The sequence below is a fragment of the Enhydra lutris genome, unplaced genomic scaffold (genome assembly GCF_002288905.1).
Source record: "Enhydra lutris kenyoni isolate GAN:26980312 unplaced genomic scaffold, ASM228890v2 scaffoldscaffold55, whole genome shotgun sequence".
Lineage (NCBI taxonomy): Eukaryota > Metazoa > Chordata > Mammalia > Carnivora > Mustelidae > Enhydra > Enhydra lutris.
The window spans coordinates 839,921-860,891 of NW_019154139.1; the positions used below are offsets into that span (position 1 = coordinate 839,921).

Genomic DNA, 20,971 nt, shown 5'->3' on the forward strand with positions numbered 1-20,971 from the left:
ACAGTTGAGTTTTGACACCAGCCGTGCCCAGGAAGCCGCCACGCCCATCGAGGTCGTTTCCACCCGCCGCAGAGTCAGCCCAGCCTGGGGCCGCGCCTACGGCAGGCTCGTAGAGTCAGGGGGCCCTGGGCACATCGCGGGGGCTCAGGCGGTCCTCACGTAGGCCCGTGAGCTGGGGACCGGCCTTGCTCCCACTTGCGACGCACAGACGTGGTGGAGTGGATGGGACTTGTCCCAGGCCGGGCTGCGAATGAACTGATTGGAGACGGGGAGTGGCCCATTGCTGTGCCCGCTTCCTCTCTCGTGGCTCGCTCGGCTTCTCTGCGTGTATGCAACGGAGTTATTGCTGGAAGCGCTGGCTCTGTCCTTGCTGACCACCTCCCCGTGGGAGTCCTTACTGCTCCAGGGAAGCGCCTGGTGTGGACGCGGCCTGTCCAGTCCCGGTCAGTGGGCGTAGGGAGGCGAGGAGACGGGGCAGTCACTCTGCTGCTCAGTGCCCTCTGTCCCGGTCACAGCTATGAGTCCAGATTACAGACCTGCGGGGACCAGGAAGTGTTAGGTGAACTCCTTGTGGACAGTGGTTAAAGACTTCTCCAGGAGAGTGTGGCTCTTGGAGACCCGTTGTAGTTAGATCTGCTTGGTGCGGTGGCCAGAGGACAAGGTGAGGTGTTTGCTTTGAACCTGGTGAGTAACCAGCCGTTGCTCCTGCGCCACCTCGGTGGGGACACGTGAGGCCGTCCCCGGGTGCCTGAGGGTCCCCTCCTCGGAGGCCGTGGTGCTGACACCACTCTTCACAAGGGATCGCTGGTGCAGGGCTGGCCGGCTGGTGGCTTCTCCCCGACCCTGGTGGTCCAGGGCTGAGGGTGCCCCTGCGCAGCCCTGAGGCGCAGGTGAATGGGGTTTTGGCCGGCCACGGCGTTTTCATGCTTCTTTTTACAGGGCATTCCTGGTAAGTTTCAGCATAAAACAGGGATTTCTGTTTGACAAAAGGAGAACAAAAGTCTGAAGTCTCTGTCTTAAAAAAGTGCATATCGGGGCTGCCGGGCTTGCCTCTCAGGACGTTTCTGGTTCTTTGGGGGCTTTTCCCCAAGGCCAGCTGGGTTGCTGGGGGCCGTGGTCCAGCTCCTTGGGGTGACCACAGAGCCGTGGGTCTGGGCCTCCGGCTTGGAATGTTCATTTGGAGGCCGGTCTCCTAGAAGTGCTCTTGCTTCCTGTCAGCAGAGTGTGGTGGTTCAGGGAGAGGAGTCAGAGGTCCTCATTGTCGTCCTAAGGTGACACCTTGCTTGGTGGCTGGCGGTCCAGGGTCTTCCCGTGAGGCAGGCTGAGAGCAGACTCTGTCACTGAGTTAGATGGTGGAGGTCTGAAAAGAGCGAATTCTCGTGAAGGTCTGTGGCCAGGCTGTCAGGCTCCTGAGCCACTGCTGGCCACCCAGGCGGGGGCTCTCGTCGGACGGCGGGGGGTGCCGCTCACTGTTGGGGGCAAGTGGTGGTGCCTTCCGTGGCCCGTTGCGCGTTGTCTGGGTGTACGTGATGAAGAGGGCACGGCGGGCCCCGCAGTCATGCCAGCAGCTGGGAAGTGCCCCTGAGGCAGTGGGGCCGGTTGGCTGGGCTGTGGGGGTTTCTGTGCGGTCACTGCTGAGGCCCTCTGGAAGGCGGGTTGGGCCTCCTGGGGGTGAAGGGGGGCTCCCCTCTTTGGTTCTGGCGTGGCTCAGTGGCCCTGGGCCTCACCATATGCGGAGGCCGTGTTGGTGGAGAGGGTGGACCGCTGTGGTCAGACTGCCGAGGCTTCCAGCTGCCGGCGAGGGTTTTGCACCGGAGCTGTAGGGGTCCCCCTGGGCAGCAGCGGGGCCGGGGAAGAGCTGGTTAAGGGGCGTGTTGGCCTGGAGCAGGCAGCCGCTGAGCGTGCTCCCCTTGCCGTCACGACCTCCGTGCCTGCTGGAGTCCGGCCCTGTGTGGGCTTTCCTGGGCTCAGAGCTGGGACCCCTCCTCGGGAGGAATGCTGCGGTCATCTTGACAACCTGTTAGTGTGGTCTGGGAAGGTGACTGGCGAGCTATGGGAACCCCAGAGTGGCCTGGAGGGACTTGCGCCTCTCAAAGGCCACTCCTTGCTCCTTGTGTCATCTTGTCCAGGCAGTCCGTGACGCACGATCACGAGTCCTGGGGTGCGTGGTTTTGGAAGCCTTGGAGCGATGTCCGCTGGGAGTTTCACTCCGATGTAGTTTGAGTTGGTCGGTTCGCTGTGTCTGGTGGTTTTTCTCGTCTGGGGTCTTCTGCAGGGAGTTAACGCCCCTGTGCCTCTGTTTCAGGGAGTCAGTACCAAATGAGGAGGAAAGGACGATGTCATCGCGGCGCTGCAGCGAGGCACCCTTCCTCCCCGTGCGGCACTAAGCACTCCCCCACGCGAGAGACCCTGACCTACGCGCAAGCCCAGAGGATGGTGGAGATCGAGATCGAGGGGCGCCTGCACAGGATCAGCATTTTCGATCCCCTGGAGGTCATACTGGAGGACGACCTCACCGCCCAGGAGCTGAGCGAGTGCAACAGCAACAAGGAGAACAGCGAGAGGCCGCCGGCATGCGCGCGGACCAAGCGCCACAAAAACAACAGGCTCAAGAAGAAACATGAGGCTCTGCCCAGCGCCCACGGCCCGCTGGCGTCGGCCGGCGCGCTTCCGGAGCCCAAGGTGCGGATCGTGGAGTACAGCCCGCCCTCCGCCCCGAGGCGGCCCCCGGTGTACTACAAGTTCATCGAGAAGTCGGCCGAGGAGCTGGACAACGAGGTGGAGTACGACATGGACGAGGAGGACTACGCCTGGCTGGAGATCGTCAACGAGAAGCGGAAAGGCGACTGCGTCTCGGCCGTGTCGCAGAGCGTGTTCGAGTTCCTGATGGACCGCTTCGAGAAGGAGTCCTACTGCGAGAACCAGAAGCAGGGGGAGCAGCAGTCCCTGATCGACGAGGACGCCGTGTGCTGCATCTGCATGGACGGCGAGTGTCAGAACAGCAACGTGATTCTCTTCTGTGACATGTGCAACCTGGCGGTGCACCAGGAGTGCTACGGGGTGCCCTACATCCCCGAGGGCCAGTGGCTCTGCCGGCACTGTCTGCAGTCCCGGGCCCGGCCCGCCGACTGCGTGCTCTGCCCAAACAAGGGAGGTGCCTTCAAAAAGACGGACGACGACCGCTGGGGCCATGTGGTGTGTGCCCTGTGGATCCCGGAGGTTGGCTTTGCCAACACAGTGTTCATCGAGCCCATCGATGGCGTAAGGAACATCCCTCCGGCCCGGTGGAAACTGACGTGCTACCTCTGTAAGCAGAAGGGCGTGGGCGCCTGTATCCAGTGCCACAAGGCCAACTGCTACACCGCCTTCCACGTGACGTGCGCCCAGAGGGCCGGCCTCTACATGAAGATGGAGCCCGTGAAGGAGCTCACTGGCGGCGCCACGACCTTCTCCGTCAGAAAGACCGCTTACTGTGACGTCCACACGCCCCCGGGCTGCACGCGGAGGCCTCTGAACATTTACGGGGATGTCGAGATGAAAAACGGTGTCTGTCGAAAAGAGAGCTCCGTCAAAGCGGTCAGGTCCACGTCCAAAGTCAGGAAGAAAGCAAAAAAGGCCAAGAAGACACTGAGTGAGCCCTGTGCGGCCCTGCCGCCCGTGTGTGCTCCCTACATCCCCCCGCAGAGGTGAGTGCCTGCAGGCGTGGGGCGCGGGACGGCGGGGGACCCCGGGACGGGGTGGGGGGCTCTCTGACGGACCTTCTCCCCTGAGCTGCGAGGACCTTGGAGCCCGTAGCTTCCCGACTGCAGGAATTAGAGTCCGGGGCCCAGGTGCCATCACCTTCGACACGATAAAAAGCTGTTCCTCGCTCTGCTCTGCTTCCAACTTTGGGAACCTTGGGGCATTTCAAAAATAACTTCTTGTAAAGTGAAGGGGAGGGTAAGTGACAAGTGGAGATCAGAGTGGGGCCGCCAGGAGCTTCGTAGAGGGAGACGCCGCTCTCCTTCCTGGGTTTCCTGAGCCTTTCCTTGGTGCTGTGAATAGCGGTCAGCGTGGGGCTCTCCAGCGTACAGCAGGCCGCAGCCGCGGTGGGGGTGCGGGTGGGGGCCGCAGGGGTCTGGAGGGTTCACGGTGGTGGGGGGGCCGCAGTGAGGAGTGTCCCTGCCTTGCTCTTACATGTGTCCCAGGGGCCAGTCCCCATCCGGCTGTGTCGCTCCTGTCCCTGGACTTGTTTCCTCTTCTCTGCGTGGGGTTGGGTTATGGACTTGCTCTTTGCGTTTTGTTCGGCGTGTGGGTGGGTGACTTGGTGAAGAGGGTGAGGGAGTCGAGGGCCCCCCCAGGCCTGGGGGGAGCTTTGCGGGCGGCAGGCACTTGGTCGTCGGGCACGGGCGTGTGATGGAGGAGACTGCTGGGGCGGCGAGGTGAGGGTGCAGACCGTCGTGTGTGCCCGAGGGCGGCTTGGGGCTTACGTGCCGTGGCCTGGACGCCAGAAGGAGAACCTGCTCGTCTCCCAGACCGAGTGACAGACTCGGGGACGTTTGCATTGCTGAGAAGTAAGAGTTACCTTAAATGTATCCAAGACTCGGCTTTTGGGTTGTTTTTGTGGGTGTCTGTGACGGGGAGGAGCGCGTGATGAAGCGGGGTGGCTTGGTCCTCACGAGTCACGACTGGCATCAAGGTCACCCGTCGGGTTGTGAGGTGTAGTGGGCGGCGTCCGTTGGAACGCTGTCTTCTCCCGAGAGAGGAGGCGCTTAGTGTCTCTTAAGAATTAGGAGTCGGGGCTGCTGGGGGGCTCAGTCAGTTGAGTGTCCGACTCCTGACGTCGGCTCAGGTCATGATCTCAGGGTCCTGGGATCGAGCCCACAGCAGACCCCACGCTCAGCGGGACGCCTGCTTCCCTTCCTCTTCCCCTCCCGCTGTGCACGCGATCTCTCTCTCTCTCTCTCTCTCTCTCTCTGAAATAAGTAAATCTTTAAAAAAACACGAGAAGTATGACTTTTTTCCCAACTGAAATTTTGCTCATACTCATTACAGAAGCAGTAAATTCAGACAGAAGCAAATAAAAGTGCTTGTCCCTTGTATCCAGAGGAAAACGCTGTCAAAACCATGGAGTCTGTTTGCGAACCAGTCAGCTAGACTTCTTAAAAGATAGTTTTACTTGCATTTCTGCCTTGGGCCGGAAACTGTGAGATTTGCATCAAGAGCTTCTGCTGAAGAGCCCTAAAAACTTCAGCTTTACTGTGATCGAGGTAAATGAAAGGGAGAAAATGTGACCTAAAAAATGGAGAAGCTGGAAGTCCACCGTGCTGGCCCCTCCGTGCCCAGTGCCGTGTGCTTACCTGCTCCTTTCGAGGCTGCTGACGAGGGGCTGGGCTGGGGCTGCTGGGCCATTCGCAGGAGAAAGCATTTCCAGCGGGAGAACCTGGGCACCCGCAGGTCTCAGGTGACCCGGCCTGACGGAGGAGAGACTCACACTTTGGACCGAAGCGTTGCAAAGCAGGTCATGTAGCTGAGCCGCGGGCCAGAGCTGTAGCCTGGTCCGTGTTTGGTTTTCTTCTTCTTCTAATTTAGGAATAGCCCGTCACTGCACTTCGGAGCAGAGATCGAAGATGGACCTGGGTTAGGGTCTGGGGCCGTGCCGTCTGGCTTGCTCAGACTTCGGGATGTTTTGGGCCACAGGCCCCCCCACCTTGGAAGATCTCCAGCCACCCTCAGCTGGTGGTGATCCGTGGTCGGACCACTCTGGGGGCCGACTGGCCTGGTGCTGGGGGGGCCTGGGCTTTCCGCCACTGCTCTTACTGTCCTGAAGCCGCGGCCTGAGATGTGGCTGTTCTGGCGGCCCCGTGCCTGGGGGGTTACAGGGACTGCCGGTGGAGGTGGATGGTCTCCCTGCCAGTGTGGCCGCGGGCACAGTGACTTGAGGGTTGTTCCGAGGTCTGCGTCAGGCCCATCCTTGTCTGTCTCGTCTCCATCACGTACCTCGTTAGAGTGTGTTTCTAACACGGCAGCAGTACGAAGCCGCAGAAGGGAGTAAAACTCTGGAGAGAGGAAATCCCATCTCCTCCCTCTCTGCTGTGCTTTCCAAGAAAAATCAACGCTTTGTGCTGTTACAGGCATTCTTCTGTTCGGAGGGGGGCCTTTTCCTCGAGTAGCTGCTCTTCTGATGAGAACCTTCTCTGGTTCCTCATCATTCCACACCACTTTTTTACGGGGAGGGACCAGTCGAGGTGGGCCCTGGAGAGAGTGGGACAGGCCAGAGGAGGACTCAGCAAGTTGTAGCGTTCTGGTTTCTTTGTACTAACTGAGTTTTCCCAGAGCGCTCTCTTTTGTTGTTCTTTGCTGGGGGCTGCTCTTTGTTTGTGGAGGAGAATGGCCTCTAATGAACAGAGTGCTTTGTTGGCCTTGATGGCAGCCTGGTCCTCTCGGCCACTTGGGTCATTTATGTGGGGGTGGCTCAGGGCACGTGCACACCTGATAAGTTGTTAATGATGAGCTGGAGGGTCGGGTCCACAGCTCAGTTAACTCAGGGGCATCCCTGGTCGGTGCCCTCCCTCTGTGCAGACGCCAGATGAGGACAGATGTGGGAGACACTTGACAGAGAAATTTTATGCTCGTTGAACGTAAATGTGAAAAGTGTGAACTTGAGCTTTGTAGGTCTTTTTTTGCCGTGTTTCTGGAAGTTAATTTGACTGTAATTGAGAAAAGTTCTGTAGGGCCGTGGTTTGGGGAAGGGAGAGAAGTGCTGGCATAGCCCTTCTGGGAGGTGGGGCTCTAGCCCCCCCCCCCCCAGGGCTACTGGTCCCCCCAGGGCTGCTGGTCCCCCAGGGCTGCTGGTCCCCCAGGGCTGCATGGCCCGCTGTGTACCACCCTCAGTGTGGCTCCACAGGCAGGCGTGGCACCCTTGCTGGCGTTGGGTCCTCAGGAAAGGGCCTGTGTAGGGTCTAAAGCAGCGGCTGCTCTGGAAGGAAGCGTTAAAAACCAAACCGAAAAGTAAAACCTGCAGGTTGTGCGTTTTGTGGCCTGTGGAAAACCAAGGAGCTAGTGTTTGCCTCCAGCCACTGGGAAAGCACCGGAGCGTGGGCTTCCCAAGTGCTCTCAGAATGTTCTCATTCCCACCTGCCCTGATCTCTGTTTGAATTCAGACTGGGGGGCTGGGCGTCTCCTCCTGGGAGGGTGTCCTCCCCAGGCTGTGGCTTCTCTGCCAGCGTGGGGTCGGGCTGTGCATTGCCGCCGTTTGTCGTCCCTGGAGGCCGGGGGAGGCGGGGGGAGGAGGCACAGGGTGCCTTGTGTCTGGTGAGCAGGTTGGTTTGGACCAGGGAGCTGCAGTGAAGGGGAAGGCGCTGGGGAAGGACCTGGTCAAGGTGTGTGGGTCAGCAGGCTCCTCCGAGTCTTGTGCTTACTGAGTGTGGTGCTGTGGGCCATGGGCCACGGTCCTTCAAGCATCAGGACAGCTTGGCCTGTGCCCCGTGCGGCCCCTCCCACGCTCGGCCCTTCCCAGGGTGCTCTGGGTGGCGGCGCTCCCCGCAGGGAGCCGCTGTGCTCCCCACACTGGTGTCCTCGCCCTCCTACTGGGTCTGGGTCTCCACCCAGGATCTCCGGCGCTCAGTCCATGGAAAGAACCTGCCAGAGTAGTAAGTTTTGTCATTTCTGTTCATATTCATTCTATTTGCTTATTTTTGGCAGAAATAGGATTGGAACTTAGGGTTTTCTGTAATACTGGCAGTGGGTAATTGCTGCACTGTCTCCCTACTGCCCCAGCCTCGGTGTCCCCTGGGCTGATCAGGGCCACATCTGTGCGGGGCGCTTGGCGTCCACACCTCACGCCACAGCGGACGGGCAGACAGTGTTCCGAGTGCCGTGTGAGGTTTCAGAAGGCCCTCCACAGGCCCCGGTGTGGGTCACATCGGGTTGAGGGTAGTTATTTCAATTTTTTACTTGGAAATAACTCTAAATTTATAAAATATTGCAAAAATAAGGAGAGAGACCTCCAAATCTTATTTGAGCCGTCTTATTGGACAGAGAGAGACACGGCGAGAGAGGGCACACAGCAGGGGGAGTGGGAGAGGGAGAAGCAGACTCCCCGCCCGAGCAGCGAACCCGATGTGGGACTCGATCTCAGGACTCTGGGATCACGACCTGAGCCGAAGGCAGACGCTTAACGACTGAGCCACCCAGGCACCCCCTCGGAGCCACGTCTTTCTAAGGTGCCTCCCCTTGCCCGGCACGAAGGCCCACGTGTGCCCACACGTCCCGTAGGATGGGACTGAGCTCGGGGTGAGCTGCAGTGAGGCCTGGCCTGCACTCGGGACCGGTCCCGGTGGGTGAGCCTGCTGGGATCTGGATGCTTCCCAAGCTCCTCCCAGGTGGGCTGGTTTTGCAGAAGGCAGCCCCCTCCTCCACAGAGTGAGCCTTATTCTGGGTTTGCCTGGTGTCCGCAGAGCTGCCAGTGTCCCTCGCCCAGAGGGAGTGACAGCCCCTGCTCCCTGGTGACCACGGTGTTGCTGGCGCCCCCGCGGAAGGTTTCTGTGCTTGTGTTCTTCTGGCGTCCGGCCCGCGGTCCGGGAGAAGGAGGCCGGGCAGCCCCTGGCTCCTCTTCACAGCGGCCACAGGTCCCACCTGTGGGTTTTCTGCCCCGGGAGGGCTGGGGGGTGGTCCACCTCAGCCCCCACCCTGGTTTCTCCTCAGGGGATCCTTCCCTTCTGTTGTCCTTGTGCTTTGCAGCGGGGCACGGACGTGGGGGTGGGGAGCGTCTGGTGGCCCAGCAGGTTGTCACCGTGGACCTGACCTTGGGGAACTTGGCTCACGGGTAGCTCGCCGCAGACGGCCACCTCGCCTTGGATGCGATGCGCCCCAGCCACCTCTGGCTTCCGTGACGGGAATCCTGAGAAGGGGGGAAGGCAGACTGGGCCGGAGGGTCTCTGGGAGCTGTGTCCGCAGAACCACCTCCCTCCCGAGGCAAATTCTGGCTTTGTCTGGTCCGAGGGGTTGGATTTCATTCTTGCCCCTCAACTTCCGTCTGACCTCGGAGCTGGTCCAGAAGTGAGTTGTCCCCGTTAGAAAGACTCAGGACACTTGAGAAGGTGGTGCAAAGGGAGGGTGGGGTCTGAGGTCCCACTCTGCAGGGGCGATACCGGCTCGTCCCGAGCACGTCCTTGCAGTGGCTATGCACGCGTGTAGGGAAAATAATTTTTTAATGGCATTTTTTTCCCATTTCCCTGGGTTTTTATATAAAAAGTTTTGAAATGGAAAACTAGAGACTAACACAGGCATTTACCAAATGTCGCTTTTTGTTTGTTCTAAAGAAACGACAGGAAAGGAGCACTCCCAAAGTCCCTTTCGGGCCCCTCCAGTCCCCTCAGCCCCCCCCCCCCCCCGCACAGCGGCCCCTCCTGAATGGCGGTGCGCTCCTCCAGTCCCCGTTCTGCTGTTCCTGCACTTGGGCACACAGGGTTTGCTGCTGCTTATGCGCTGACCTTGAGGACCGTGCTGTCACGTGTCGCGGCTTCCGGCGTTGCCGTGGGTCTGGAGGTGGGCGGGTGGCCTCGCAGACCACCGTGCTGCTCATGTGGGAGTTCCCTGGCTCGCTTCAGAGCAGGCCGTCGCCGGGGACTGGTGCGGTGCTCTCGGCACGAGCTGGTGTCTCTCCGTGGCCACCCCGGGCGGGAGCTGTGGTGTGCGTGTCCCTGTGGCTGAGGAGGCCTCCGCCTCGCATGTGTGTGGCCAGGTGCTTCGGCTGTGCACGTCGCGGGCGTCCCTTCCCCTTGGCTTCGCGTCTTGTTTGTCGTGTCTGCGCGCTCTTCGGCTTCGGACGTCTGGAGCCCCATCCGAGCGGTACTGCACTCGGAGGTCTCCCTTGCCTGTCCCTTCCTTTCTCTTGTCCTCATTTCATCCAGGAACACGTCGGTAGAGAACAGGTAAGAATGTCTTCTTTTAAGATTTTATTTATTTGAGAGACAGTGAGAGAGAGAGAGAGCGCACAAGCAGGGGGAGGAGGAGAGGGGGAGGCAGACTCCCCACTGAACAGGGCGCCTGGTGCGGGGCTCGATCCCAGGACCCTAAGATCACGACCTGAGCCACCCGGGCACCCCTGAGAACAGGTAAGAACTCTTGAGAACAAACGCATCCATAACACCGTGGCGTCTCGATGAACGGGACTCTTCGTCTCAGCGTCTTTTCCTGTGTGGTGCTGCGTCCTGGGTCTGGTCTGAGGCCGCCTCCCTCCCCCTGCGCCGAGGTCCTGCTGCCCCCCTGTATTCCTCCAGCAGCCTGAGGCCCTCCTGCCTGGTTCTGTGTCTTCCCCCCACGGCCGGTCAGCGGGCCAGCTCTGACCCCACGGCTTCCAGCGCTCACGCCCGTCCCCGCACCACTCGTCGCCTCGCGTGACATGCACGCACGCGGTGTCCCTGCGGAGTCCCTGTCTGCGTGGTTGGGTCGCCGTCCCCACGTGCATTCCCAGGCCTGCTTCTCGTGATGGCCGTGTCCCTGCGGGAAGCCGGGACTCTGCGCACGGGGGTCACGCGAACACGGGTGGGCCTGCCTTGCTGTGCACGGCACCGTTTTCACGTCCCGGGAGCGTTCGTGGGGTTCTCATGGACGTTGTGAGTAGCTGGCTTTTCAGGTTAGTGTTTTTCTTTTTTTCTTTTTTTGCTCTTTGTAGCAGTCCAGGGTTTTTGTTTTTTTTGTTAAGATTGGTACAATGTGTTGTAGTTTATTAGGTTATTTTTGTGGACAATCTGTGAGGAAGGGATGGTGTGGGTGGGCTTCTCTGTCCCTTTGTTTTTTGGTCTTCTGTCCAGGCTCGGTGCAGGCCAGGACCGCCGGCCCAGCGTCGGGTTGATGGGGTGGGAGCGGACAGCTTTGCCTCGGTCCTGGCACTTTCCAAGAGTTTTGCCTTTTACTGCCCGTGGGCGTGTGTTTGTTCTATCCGCTGGTCGGTGCCTGCGGTATCTCGGTCCGATGACCCTTCGTTTCCCTGAAGGCCTCAGGACGTTCTTCAGAAAGCTTCAGACGGCCTTCCCGTCGGCGTCCCCGTCCCCTCGGCCTCAGTGCCCAGTGGGCCCTCGAGGTCTGCCGGTGGTGTCTTGGCTGTGGTGGCCTCCCTGGCGTGGGCCGCCGTTCCCCGAAGTGTCCTCGGGCTGGGCACGGAGGCCTCGGTCACTTGTTGAATCCGTGTCCCTCACGTCCATGTCTTCATGCGCCTGGGGACGAGTCTGTGGTGAGGAGCGAGTGCGGTTCGGTGTTCGGGGGTGACCGCCTTCTCTCGCTCCCGGAGTGAGTTCCCCGCTCGCTCCCGCAGCCTCAGCAGGTCCCTCCCGCGTGGTTCTTGCCCAGCCGTGGGGCCATCCTGTCGGGCTTCTTGACAGACCTTCTGGGAACCTGGAATCCCATGGAGTCCGCTGACAGTTCGGTCACCTCCGAGTGTGTGCGCCTGTTCCGTCTTGTCCTTGTCCGGGTGACCACGTCCTGCAGGGGTCTCTGCTTGCGGGAATCCTCTCCGCCGCCACTCAGTCGCGTTTATTCTTTCCTCCCGCCGTGAAGGCGGTGCGCACCCCGTCCTTAAATCCTTCTCTCTTTTCCATTGGCAAGAATGTCCTCTGTCGGGGCGCCTGGGGGGCTCAGTGGGTTAAAGCCTCTGCTTTCGGCGCAGGTCACGATCCTGGGGTCCTGGGATCGAGCCCCGCGGGGGGCTCCCTGCTCAGCGGGGGTCTGCTTCCCCTGTCAGTTGCTCTCCTGCGTCTGCGTGCTCACGCGCTCTGTCTCTGGCAAGTACGTAAATGAAATCCCTAAAAAAAGAAAGAACGCCGTCTGCATTTCTTGGGGAGCGGGGAGGGGGGCATCTTTATGTCGGTTCCGAACCTGGGAAGCATCTCGCGTGCGCCTGTTGCCGTCGGTCTTGGGAGGGGAGCCTCTCCCAGCCCTGCTGGCGGGGCCCTCGCCCCTTGGTGGGAGTTGGGGGTCGTGGTTGACCTGTTGCTTTCCACGTCTTTTGAGATGATCACGGTCTGCGCTGCCCCGCTGGTCTGTGAGTTCTCCTTGCAGCACTTGTCATCTCAGGACCACCCCTTGCCCTCCTGGGACAGGCCCCCTCGCTCCGGGTAGGTGGGTCAGTTTATACGCATGTGGACTTGTTCCAGTTGGGCCTCTATGTTCGCGGGTGACTTTGGCCTCTCCCTCGTGCCCTGCGGCCCGTGAGTTGGAGCGCCCGCCTCCTCGGCATGGGGCACACCTGCTGTCTCCTGGCGGCCGACCTCTTGTGAAAAACTATCTTTTTTCCTTTCCTTTTGGGGGTAGGAGGAGGATTTCACACTATTGATTCTGTTCTTACGATCATTACTGTGAACGTATTGAGTTTTCCTTGTACCTCAGAACTCAGTTTTGGGAAGTTTGTTTTTTTCCTGGGTTGGTTTCCTGTCTCCAGTTTCGTGATTCACATTTCTGACGGGTTCCTTGTTCATTTGTCCTCCCCGTGCTCGCGCCATGTCTGTGCTCAGGGCAGGGCAGGGCAGGGCAGGGCCTGCCAGAGGTGGCCCACCCATCTCTTTGAGAGCAGCTGGGGGCGGGGGGGGGGGGTGCTCCGTGCGTCGTCCTGTTTCCATTTCGCTGGGTGTTGCTTGTCTGGTCCCCAGCGTCCGCGAGTGTCCTCGGTGGACAGCATTGTCCGTTTCGGTGGCGGGTGTGATACGAAGCTCCCGGGTGTTGCGGGTGTCAGGCCGACGGCTCGCCGTCCGTGGCACACAACCGAGGCGGCGGCGGCGGGGGGCTTGGCGTGCGGTGAGCCCAAGTCCCGTGGCCGGTTTCCCGACTTATCTCGGGGCTGCGTGTTACAGAGTCAGCCTTTCTCTTTTCTAAGACGTTTTGGACGTAAACCACCAAAATAATCTTGAAAAGCAGTGTAGCACCTCCCGCGTTTTTGAGTTCAAATCCAGCACTTTTTATCCTAAGATCAAACAGCTGGAAGGTGTAATTTCTGGAATATTAAAAACAGACACAAGTGGAGAGGCTCATCATTCCCAAAAGGGAACTGAGTGGGGTCTGGGCGGTCAGGCCGTGGCCTCTGTCTTCCCCGCTGGGCTGGGCGGCGAGTGCCGCGCTCGTCCTCACGCAGCGGGGCTGCCGCACGCGCTCAGGCAGACGGAGCCGCGCGGCTGCAGCGCCTTCCCGGAGAGCGGCGCATGCTGGGCGCTCGTCTTCGGGAACGGGGCTCGGCAGGACAGCCGGGCTCCGCGGGTGGTTGTGCCGCTTCTCGCTCCGATGACCCACCCTCTCCCGTAGTTCTCTTCCTGGTTTTGTCACCGTGGACGTGAGTCTACGTCTTGATCGCGTACGTGAATAGAAACTGTGAAAGCGGTTTTATCATAGCAGGTTCTCGATTTTCAACACTTTGTTCCAAATTATACGCCAGAGTCACACATTGGTGTCTTACCGCCGACCCTCTGTCGGGCCCTCCCCCAGAGCCTGGTTGGTTTTCCTCTGGAGGCGCCGTGTGTGTGAGACCCGTTCAGCAAGGCTTGAGAAAATTGAGCTCTTAATCCTTTTTGTACCTTTGCCAAATAGTGTTTTTTAAAAATCTCTAAAGGAGCACCTGGGCGGCTCAGCCGGGTGAGTGTCCAAAGTCTTGATTTCAGCTCTGGCCGTGATCTCAGGGTCATGAGATCGAGCCCCGTGTTGGGCTCCCTGCTCAGTGGGGCGTCTGCTCGAGTCTCTCTCTCTCCCTCTGCCCCTCACCGTGCTTGCCGTGTGTTCTCTCTCTCGAAGAGAGAAAATTTTTAAAAAGTATTTAAAACACACAGGGAGGAAGAATCGAGCAACAAGCACATGGCCCTGGGGTAGACACCCGTTACGGCTCCGTCCTTGAGACAGCCTGGTGCTCCCCCACCCCCAAGCCCTCCCTGCAGCCCCTTCCTGTCCTGGGACTCCTGCTGTCTTCCCTGGTGTGGGACTTGCCCGCTTACCCTCTTCCTGAGCACCAGGGTGTGCCTTGCCTTGAAAATGACACGAGCAGGGCGCCTGGGGGGCTCAGTGGGTTGAGGCCTCTGCCTTCGGCTCAGGTCATGATCTCGGGGTCCTGGGATCGAGCCCCGCATCGGGCTCTCTGCTCGGTGGAGAGCCTGCTTCCTCCTCTCTCTCTGCCTGCCTCTCTGCCTCCTTGTGATCTCTGTCTGTCAAATAAATTAAAAAAAAAAAAAAAGAAAAAAAAAGAAAATGATACGAGCTCTGTCTGCCTCTCATTGTGTGAAGGTCCCTTGTGCTCTCTGTCCTGTCGGAGTTGAAGTGTTGGGGAGCCGCATCCCCATCCTTCTGCGAGGCTCCTGGGCCCTGTCCCGTGGCCAGGCCTGTGTGGCGGGTATTATCTCTCGTGAGCTCCAGTGCGGTCCGGTGCCCTCCGCCTGCTCTGCGGTGGCTGCGGGGCTGGCGGGAGCAGGGTTGATGCACGCGTGCGCAGGGTGGGCGCTGCTGCCTCCCGGGGGCTGGGGTGTGTCCGAGGGGACACGTGGGGCGCCCGGGCACTCGGTCCCCGCCCTGCGCCTCCAGGACTCGTCGTGGCTCGTGATGTGGATCCAGCTCAGCTGAAGGCAGCTTTTCAGTAAACGCTCCAGGACCACCTCGAAACACGTTCTTCACAGCCTTGCTCACGTGCGTGAGCTGTGGCGGCTCAGAGACCCCGACGGAGGAGGTGGCGGCTTGTTTCATGAGGTTCAGACCCTTCCTCCTGAGCTTGCCCTCAAACAGCGCTTCCTGGAACCTTCGGACTGTTAAGAAGCACTTCTGTTCACTCTGTGTCGTTCCACTGTGGAAACGGCCAGGTGTGCACTTGTGGTGAAACCCCGTCCAGGCCGTGTGCGTCCAGGTCCACGCTCCTTCCTGCTCCTGAGTGCTGCCTCGCCGGAGACTGGCCAGACAGACCGACCCCCCCGCCCCCGCCCCAGAAACAGCACTGGCAGCGCCCAGGGCCCGCACGGGCCCCCCACAGCCGAGCAGCAGAGGGCGTGGGGCTGCGGGCAGGACCCCGGGGGACCCCAGTGCCTTCTGCTGGCACCCGCAGCAGCGTTGGAGAGGCTCATGGGTGCAGCAGCAGGGGTCCTCCCAGCGCCTCCCGCCGAGGCCGTGGGACCTGGGGGCCTTGAAGGGGCAGACCCCCGGCCCCCTGCTCACGGGCAGGCCGCAGACAGACCTGAGCACGGGTTCTGCGCCTGCTCGCGTCAGCCCTTGGCGTCTTCTTCTGGGGTCTGACGGGACTTTCCTGGCAAAGCCCCCCCAACCTGTGTTTGGCACAGAGCTGTGCCCTACCTCAGTTCCTCAGCGTCGGGTCCTTTGGCGGGACAGACACTCGAGTTGTGCCTTGCCACGAGAGGCCGTGCTGGTTCTGCGCGTGGAGCACAGGTGTTGCGGGCCCCAGGCGGGGGCCAGCCCTGCGGGAGTCAGCGGCCGACCAGCTGCAGCGTTTGGGACAGTCGAGATGACGGGCGCTGGCCGTGGTGGAGCCGGGGCTGTTCTGGCCGTTGGGGTCATGGGTCATTTTGTAACTTATGATTTACTTTCTTCACGGTTTGGTCTTAAAATGGCTTGGTCTCGTCCTGACGTTTTCAGGTTTGGTGTATAGTGAGGAACGTCTCATTTCGTTTGTATTTTCATTGAGTTCGTTGATGATTGAGTTTTTATTCTCTTTCAGTGTCTTTGTGAGGCACATCGGCGAGTCTCGGCTTTGTTTCAGCAGGGAGGACGGTAACAGGGATGGGGAAGCTCTCCGGCCAGCCTTGTGGGGGTTTTTAGATGGTGATTCCCCTCCGTGCAGGTGTTTGCACAAGCCCCGTGCGCCGTGCAGTCCCTGAAGGGAAGCTGTGTCCTGTGACTGGAGGACGCCCGTGTGCTCGCGAGGGGCCGCTTGGCCGTCTGCGGCCGTCAGCCCCGCCGTCCGCGGCCGTCAGCCCCGCCGTCCCCTCTCTTCCCCCTTGAGGGGGCTGCTCAGCCCACCCGTCGCAGCAGCCTTTCTTCGCCACTGGGTGCGGTCGGAATAACGTGGGAGGAAGGGAGAGCTTCACCGCTGTACTCTCCTCTTCCGTGTCTGACGTCTCCGGCGGACGCCCGCGTGGCTACGGCGGGTGGAACCCGGGGGTGGCTGGGGGCCGGGCTGTGGGCTGCTGTTTGGTTCACGTGTGGGCTGAGCGCAGACGGTAAGGTGTAGACATCGGTTTGTGAAAGTGGCCCTGTCCTTTCTCGTTTCCACCATGAAACACGCTCCTGTGCTCCGGTAGAGCTAAACTCTGAGTTCTCCGTGTTGTAGGTTAAACAGGATTGCGAATCAGGTGGCGATCCAGCGGAAGAAGCAGTTCGTCGAGAGGGCGCACAGCTACTGGCTGCTCAAAAGGCTCTCGAGGAACGGCGCCCCGCTGCTGCGGCGACTCCAATCCAGCCTGCAGTCCCAGAGGAGCGCGCAGCAGGTACGTGTCCCGCCCTCGGGGCTGCCCGCAGCGGCGCCCGCCGCGCGCCTCTGGCGCGGGTGTGCAAGCCCCGTCTGGTCCGGGGCGGACGTGCCGCAGAGTCGCATCCGCCCTGGGCTCCTGACGCTGCCGGAGGTGTGGGCGACTCGTCTGCCCGCGCCGGGGACGCCAGGGAAGTCACTACCACCAGGTCGCACAGGGCGGGCCTGCTGTGGGGCTTGGGCGGCAGGAGGTGAGACCTGGGCCCCTGGGATGAGCAGGCCTGCCTGCGTGCTGGGCTGGGGACGTGCGGGGGTTGGTCTTGGGGCCTCGCTCTGCAGGCTTCACGGTGACCCTGGTGGGGAGGGAGGGAGACGAGAGCCACAGGAGGGAGCGGGCACGGGACTCGCCGTGGGAAAGAGCACAGGCAGACCAGCTCGGGGTGTCTGCGTAGCTGGTCGTGTCCAGCCTGCTGAGCGTAGGACATGGTTCTGGGGGAGCAGATCGGGGCAGTGAGGAGTGGCCCGGTGAGGCGTCGCGAGCGGACGTGGAGGACAGACACAGCTCTTTGGCCCATTGCCACAGGTTCTGGATGAGCGCGTTCTGTGCTGGGGGCGTGGGCGGCTTCGTAGTGGGAGCGTGATCGTGGTTGGCCTCGGGCCCGGCCACCTGCTCAGGCCAGGAGGCCAGGAGGCCCCGGCAGAGAGCAGAGTCCCCTCACGGCCCTTCTCCGGCACGCTGGGCGCACAGCAGAAACCGGCCTTCCCTAGAGTTCGCGGCAGGCCGCTGTGCGGCTGCTGTTACCCGAGAGGCTTTGCTGCTCTCTCGATCCCGAGTCGCCAGGTGGCGGAGTGCGTTGGAGGGGACGCCGTCCGATGCGGCTGCACGCTGTGCTCCTGGATCCCCCCAGGGTCCTGGTTGGTGGGGTTCTCTGTGGGTGGAGTGAGCCCTCCACGGTGGTCAGGCTTGGGCCGCAGCTCCCTGGGGGTGGGGTGGCTTGGCTTGGCTGGCACGAGTCCATTCCTCGTGTTGCCACCGTCGCCTGCCATCAGAGGGGCGGCCGAGACGAGCGTTTGGGGAGTGAACTGACAGCCCTGACCCCCCCGTGCCAGGAGAAGTAGTTCCTGTCTTTCTGCTGTTCCTCCTCCTTGGTCACCGCTGGTTACTCAGGTCAAGCGTGACTCTCATCGCCCCGGCCCGGGTGATGGCGAGCTTCCTGGAGAAGCCTGTATCTTGACCTTCTTGATTCTGTGTTGACAAAAAGAGGCAAAATGTTAACACATTTAAGTGCTCAGCTAAAACATTTTTTTGTGGGATTTAACATCTTTCTTGTACCTTTTTTTTCCTTTTTTGAAGATTTTACTTATTTATGTGAGAGAGACGACAGCGGGGAGGGGGATGGCGGAGGGAGGAGGAGAGAGAGAAGCTCAGACAGACACCCCCCCCCCCCCCCCGCGCGCCTGATCTCCACTGAGCAGGTAGCCGGATGCGGGGCTCGATCCCAGGACCCCAGGATCATGACCTGAGTTGAAGGCAGAGGCTTAACCCACTGAGCCACCCAGGCGCCCTGTTACACCTTTCGAAAGCCACAGAGAAACTGAAGATTCTGGGCCTCTGTGGAGTTGCCCTTGACCCTTTTCCATCTCTGGGGAAGGAGGGCGTGCTTCTTGGAGCCGACACCCTGCGATGGCGCGGTGATTGGGCCGACCCTCTCCTGGGAGGCCCAGGCCAAGTGCCAGGTGTCCTCAGCACCATCTGAATCCTGTCCCGTGGTGTCCAAGGTCACTGGGCCGGGGGCTGCTGGGCCGAGTGTTCCCGTGTACCGAAGGCGCCCACTCAGTCTGAGGTCTTGGCGACCCTGGATGGGGGCACTCATGAGGCCAGGCTGCTCAGACCCGAGACGCACTGGGGCTGCGACTGGTGTGGGTGCGACCTTGTGTGGTGTGCGTGCTGCCCACGCTGGGGGCCGGCCGCGTCCTGCGCACGCCTGGGCCTGGGGCCTCCGCATCCGTGCTAAACCACATCACCCTGGAGGTCTCTGTTGGCGAGGTCTGCTTCAGTGATAAGCTGCCTGTTCGTCCCTCCTCCGCTTTGGGAATGGTTGGGAATGGTGTTGGTGTCCCCCTTCAGGGCTTTCTGCCCACGGGACACGTGGGCCCGCGGGAGTGACCGCATAGGAGGTAACACGTGTAGGGACTGGAACATGAGTTGTGGGAGCGCTTGTGTCCTCGGCAGAAGGGACCGCCTGGATTGGAGTCTGTCTGTGCGGCTTGAATGAGGGTGTCCTGGCGTGCACCAGGGCTCGTTCCTGCGCGGCAGGTCAGTGACGTGGCTGTTGGAAGCCCCCTGTGTGGCCTGTAGAGACCCCCAGAGCACTCCACAGAAGGGCCGCGCCCAAACTGTCCTTTCCTGCCTCACCCTATAGGGGCTGACGGTTTCCCGGGATCCAAAACAGGAACGTTCCACATGGAACATTTAGGGCTTGGTGTGATGTTTATGTGCTCTTCAAAACTGGGGTATCTGTGACTTGTTTGTATTTCTGGGTGCCCACTCTGGGCCAGGCTGTGCAAGAGGTCATGGGCAGCTCTTCCCTCCCATGGCGGACCTTTAGGTGGGGAGACGACAGACGGATGGGACCAGCCGGTTCGAGAATGAGGGCCCCCACCCCACGTCCAGGCAGATGAGGCGCCTCGGGGGCTGGCCCCGGGCTGGCTCTGCTGGACGCTGCTGTGCACAGTGGTCTCAGAGCGGGTGGCTCAGCTCTTCTGGCCTGGCCCAGAGCGTGGGGTTCCTGTGGACGCCTTCCTGGCGCCTTCACCATCCTCAGACCCTGGGTGGGGTGAGGGTCGGCGGGCGAGTGCTGGGGGAGGTGGAGGGCAGAGCTCTGGTCGGGTCCCACAAGGCCTGGAACCGGCCTGTCCTCTGGCTGGCTGCAATGCCTCCCTCTGCCGCATTTCCATGTCCTCTCTGGTGGCTTTAGGACGACGCAGTCCCCTCCTGCGCTGGGACTGAGCTTGTGGCTGTCCAGCCTGCCGCTGTGGGTGTGAGGCTCAGCCCCGTGGCTGGGCCCCTCCGTGCGTCCTGCTCTAGGGGCGGGGAGCACGGCCTCTTGGGGCCTTCTGTCCTTGGTGCTGTCCTGGGGCTTGGGTGGGTGTGCTGCGGTCCTCACCTCCTTGGGGGGGCCCGCCCCGTCCCCTCCGTCCCGCGTCGTCCTGCTTGTAAGGTGGGGGTGGTAAACACGGTCTTCTGAAGTTCTCTTTCCTGACGGCTCTTCGGTGCCAGAAACCGCTTTGCTTTTCTTCCACCTCACGGAGTCCTCCTGGGTAGGTTTTCGCGGAGGAGGCGGCTCACCGAACAGAATCAGGAAACTCAGGCCGCTCTGTGTCGATGAGGCTGCTCATGTGGAGCCCGTCAGGGTCGGGTCCTGTGCTGCAGGCGGCCTGTGCGGGGAGTGCGCCCCTCTGCGGCTGCGCGTGCGTCTTCCAGCCGGGACCGCGAGCGCCAGGGCCAGCGTGGCGCGGGCACTGCACCTTCTGCTTTGCGGGATCACCAGGCCCAGTGCCCTCCGGTCGGTGTTCGTGGAGCGCTTGTTCAGCGGGCAAGGGGTTTTCAGGTGCTTTGGGGGAGTTTGGTTTTCTAGATCTACTTTTTTTTTTTTTTTAAAGATTTTATTTATTTATTTGAGAGTGAGCACGAGAGAGGAGAAAATCAGAGGGAGAAGCAGACTCCCCAAGGAGCTGGGAGCCCGATGCGGGACTCGATCCTGGAAGTCCGGGATCATGACCTGAGCCGAAGGCAATCGCTCAACCAACTGAGCCCCCCAGGCGCCCCCTAAATCTACTTTTTAACGTATTTATCGGCCGCGTTTACGCAGCTGGTGTTACTGTCAAGTCCTGCTTGACGGCCTAAGACTTTGATGATTTCTTTTTTGAAGTAGGCTCCGCGCCCACTGTGGGGCTTGAACTCACGACCCTCAGATCAGGAGTCGCACGCTCCAACGGAGCCAGCCAGGCGCCCCGATGCCTGAGACTTTTAAGTAATGTTAAGACAAGCTCTGTGACAGGTGGGAGGGTGCCCGGAGAGGAGGCCCTGGCCCAGCCTTTCCCATCCCTTTGATAGCTGGGAGGGTCTTGTAGCCTTGCCGGTGACTCTCTGCCCGCAGACCCTGAAGTGAGGACACAAGGTCAGATCTCAGCATTTGTCACCTGCCAGGTGCTCAGTGTTGAGACCAGAAGTGAGGGGCACCTGGGGGTGGGGCCCTGCCTGGTGGGTGCGCTGTTTCAGCTCTGGATGCGGTGGGCTGGGACCCCGAGGGGGTCTGCGCGTGTGGAGCGTGTGCCGGAACCTGACAGGGCGACTGGGCGGAGGCTGCAGGTGTGTGTCTGCAGAACAGCAAGGTAACGCCAGTGGGAGCCGGGGACGTTCTCGGTCTGGGGTCACGTGTGCGCCCTCGCGGTAGGCGTCCCGGGCTGCTGTCGATCGGGAAGACTGCACGGGGACAGATGGAAGCATCTTCGCGGAGCTGGGGTTCAGGGGCAGGGGCAGGAGCGTCC

The 20,971-nt window shown here is 61.0% G+C and overlaps 1 protein-coding gene across 4 annotated transcripts in view; it reads left to right on the top strand.

Moving 5' to 3' along the window:
* LOC111157451 (bromodomain containing 1) overlaps positions 1–20,971 on the top strand; it is a 42,231-nt gene that overhangs the window by 1,002 nt on the left and 20,258 nt on the right. For all 4 annotated transcript variants that reach the window (XR_002641303.1, XM_022518860.1, XM_022518862.1 and 1 more), the window contains exons 2-3: positions 2,306–3,686; positions 16,283–16,439. Coding sequence is in view for 3 of the 4 variants with exons in the window: in XM_022518860.1 (XP_022374568.1) it covers positions 2,320–3,686; positions 16,283–16,439 (1,524 nt within the window). In the remaining variant the exon portion in view is untranslated. The remainder of the gene's footprint in view (positions 1–2,305; positions 3,687–16,282; positions 16,440–20,971) is intronic.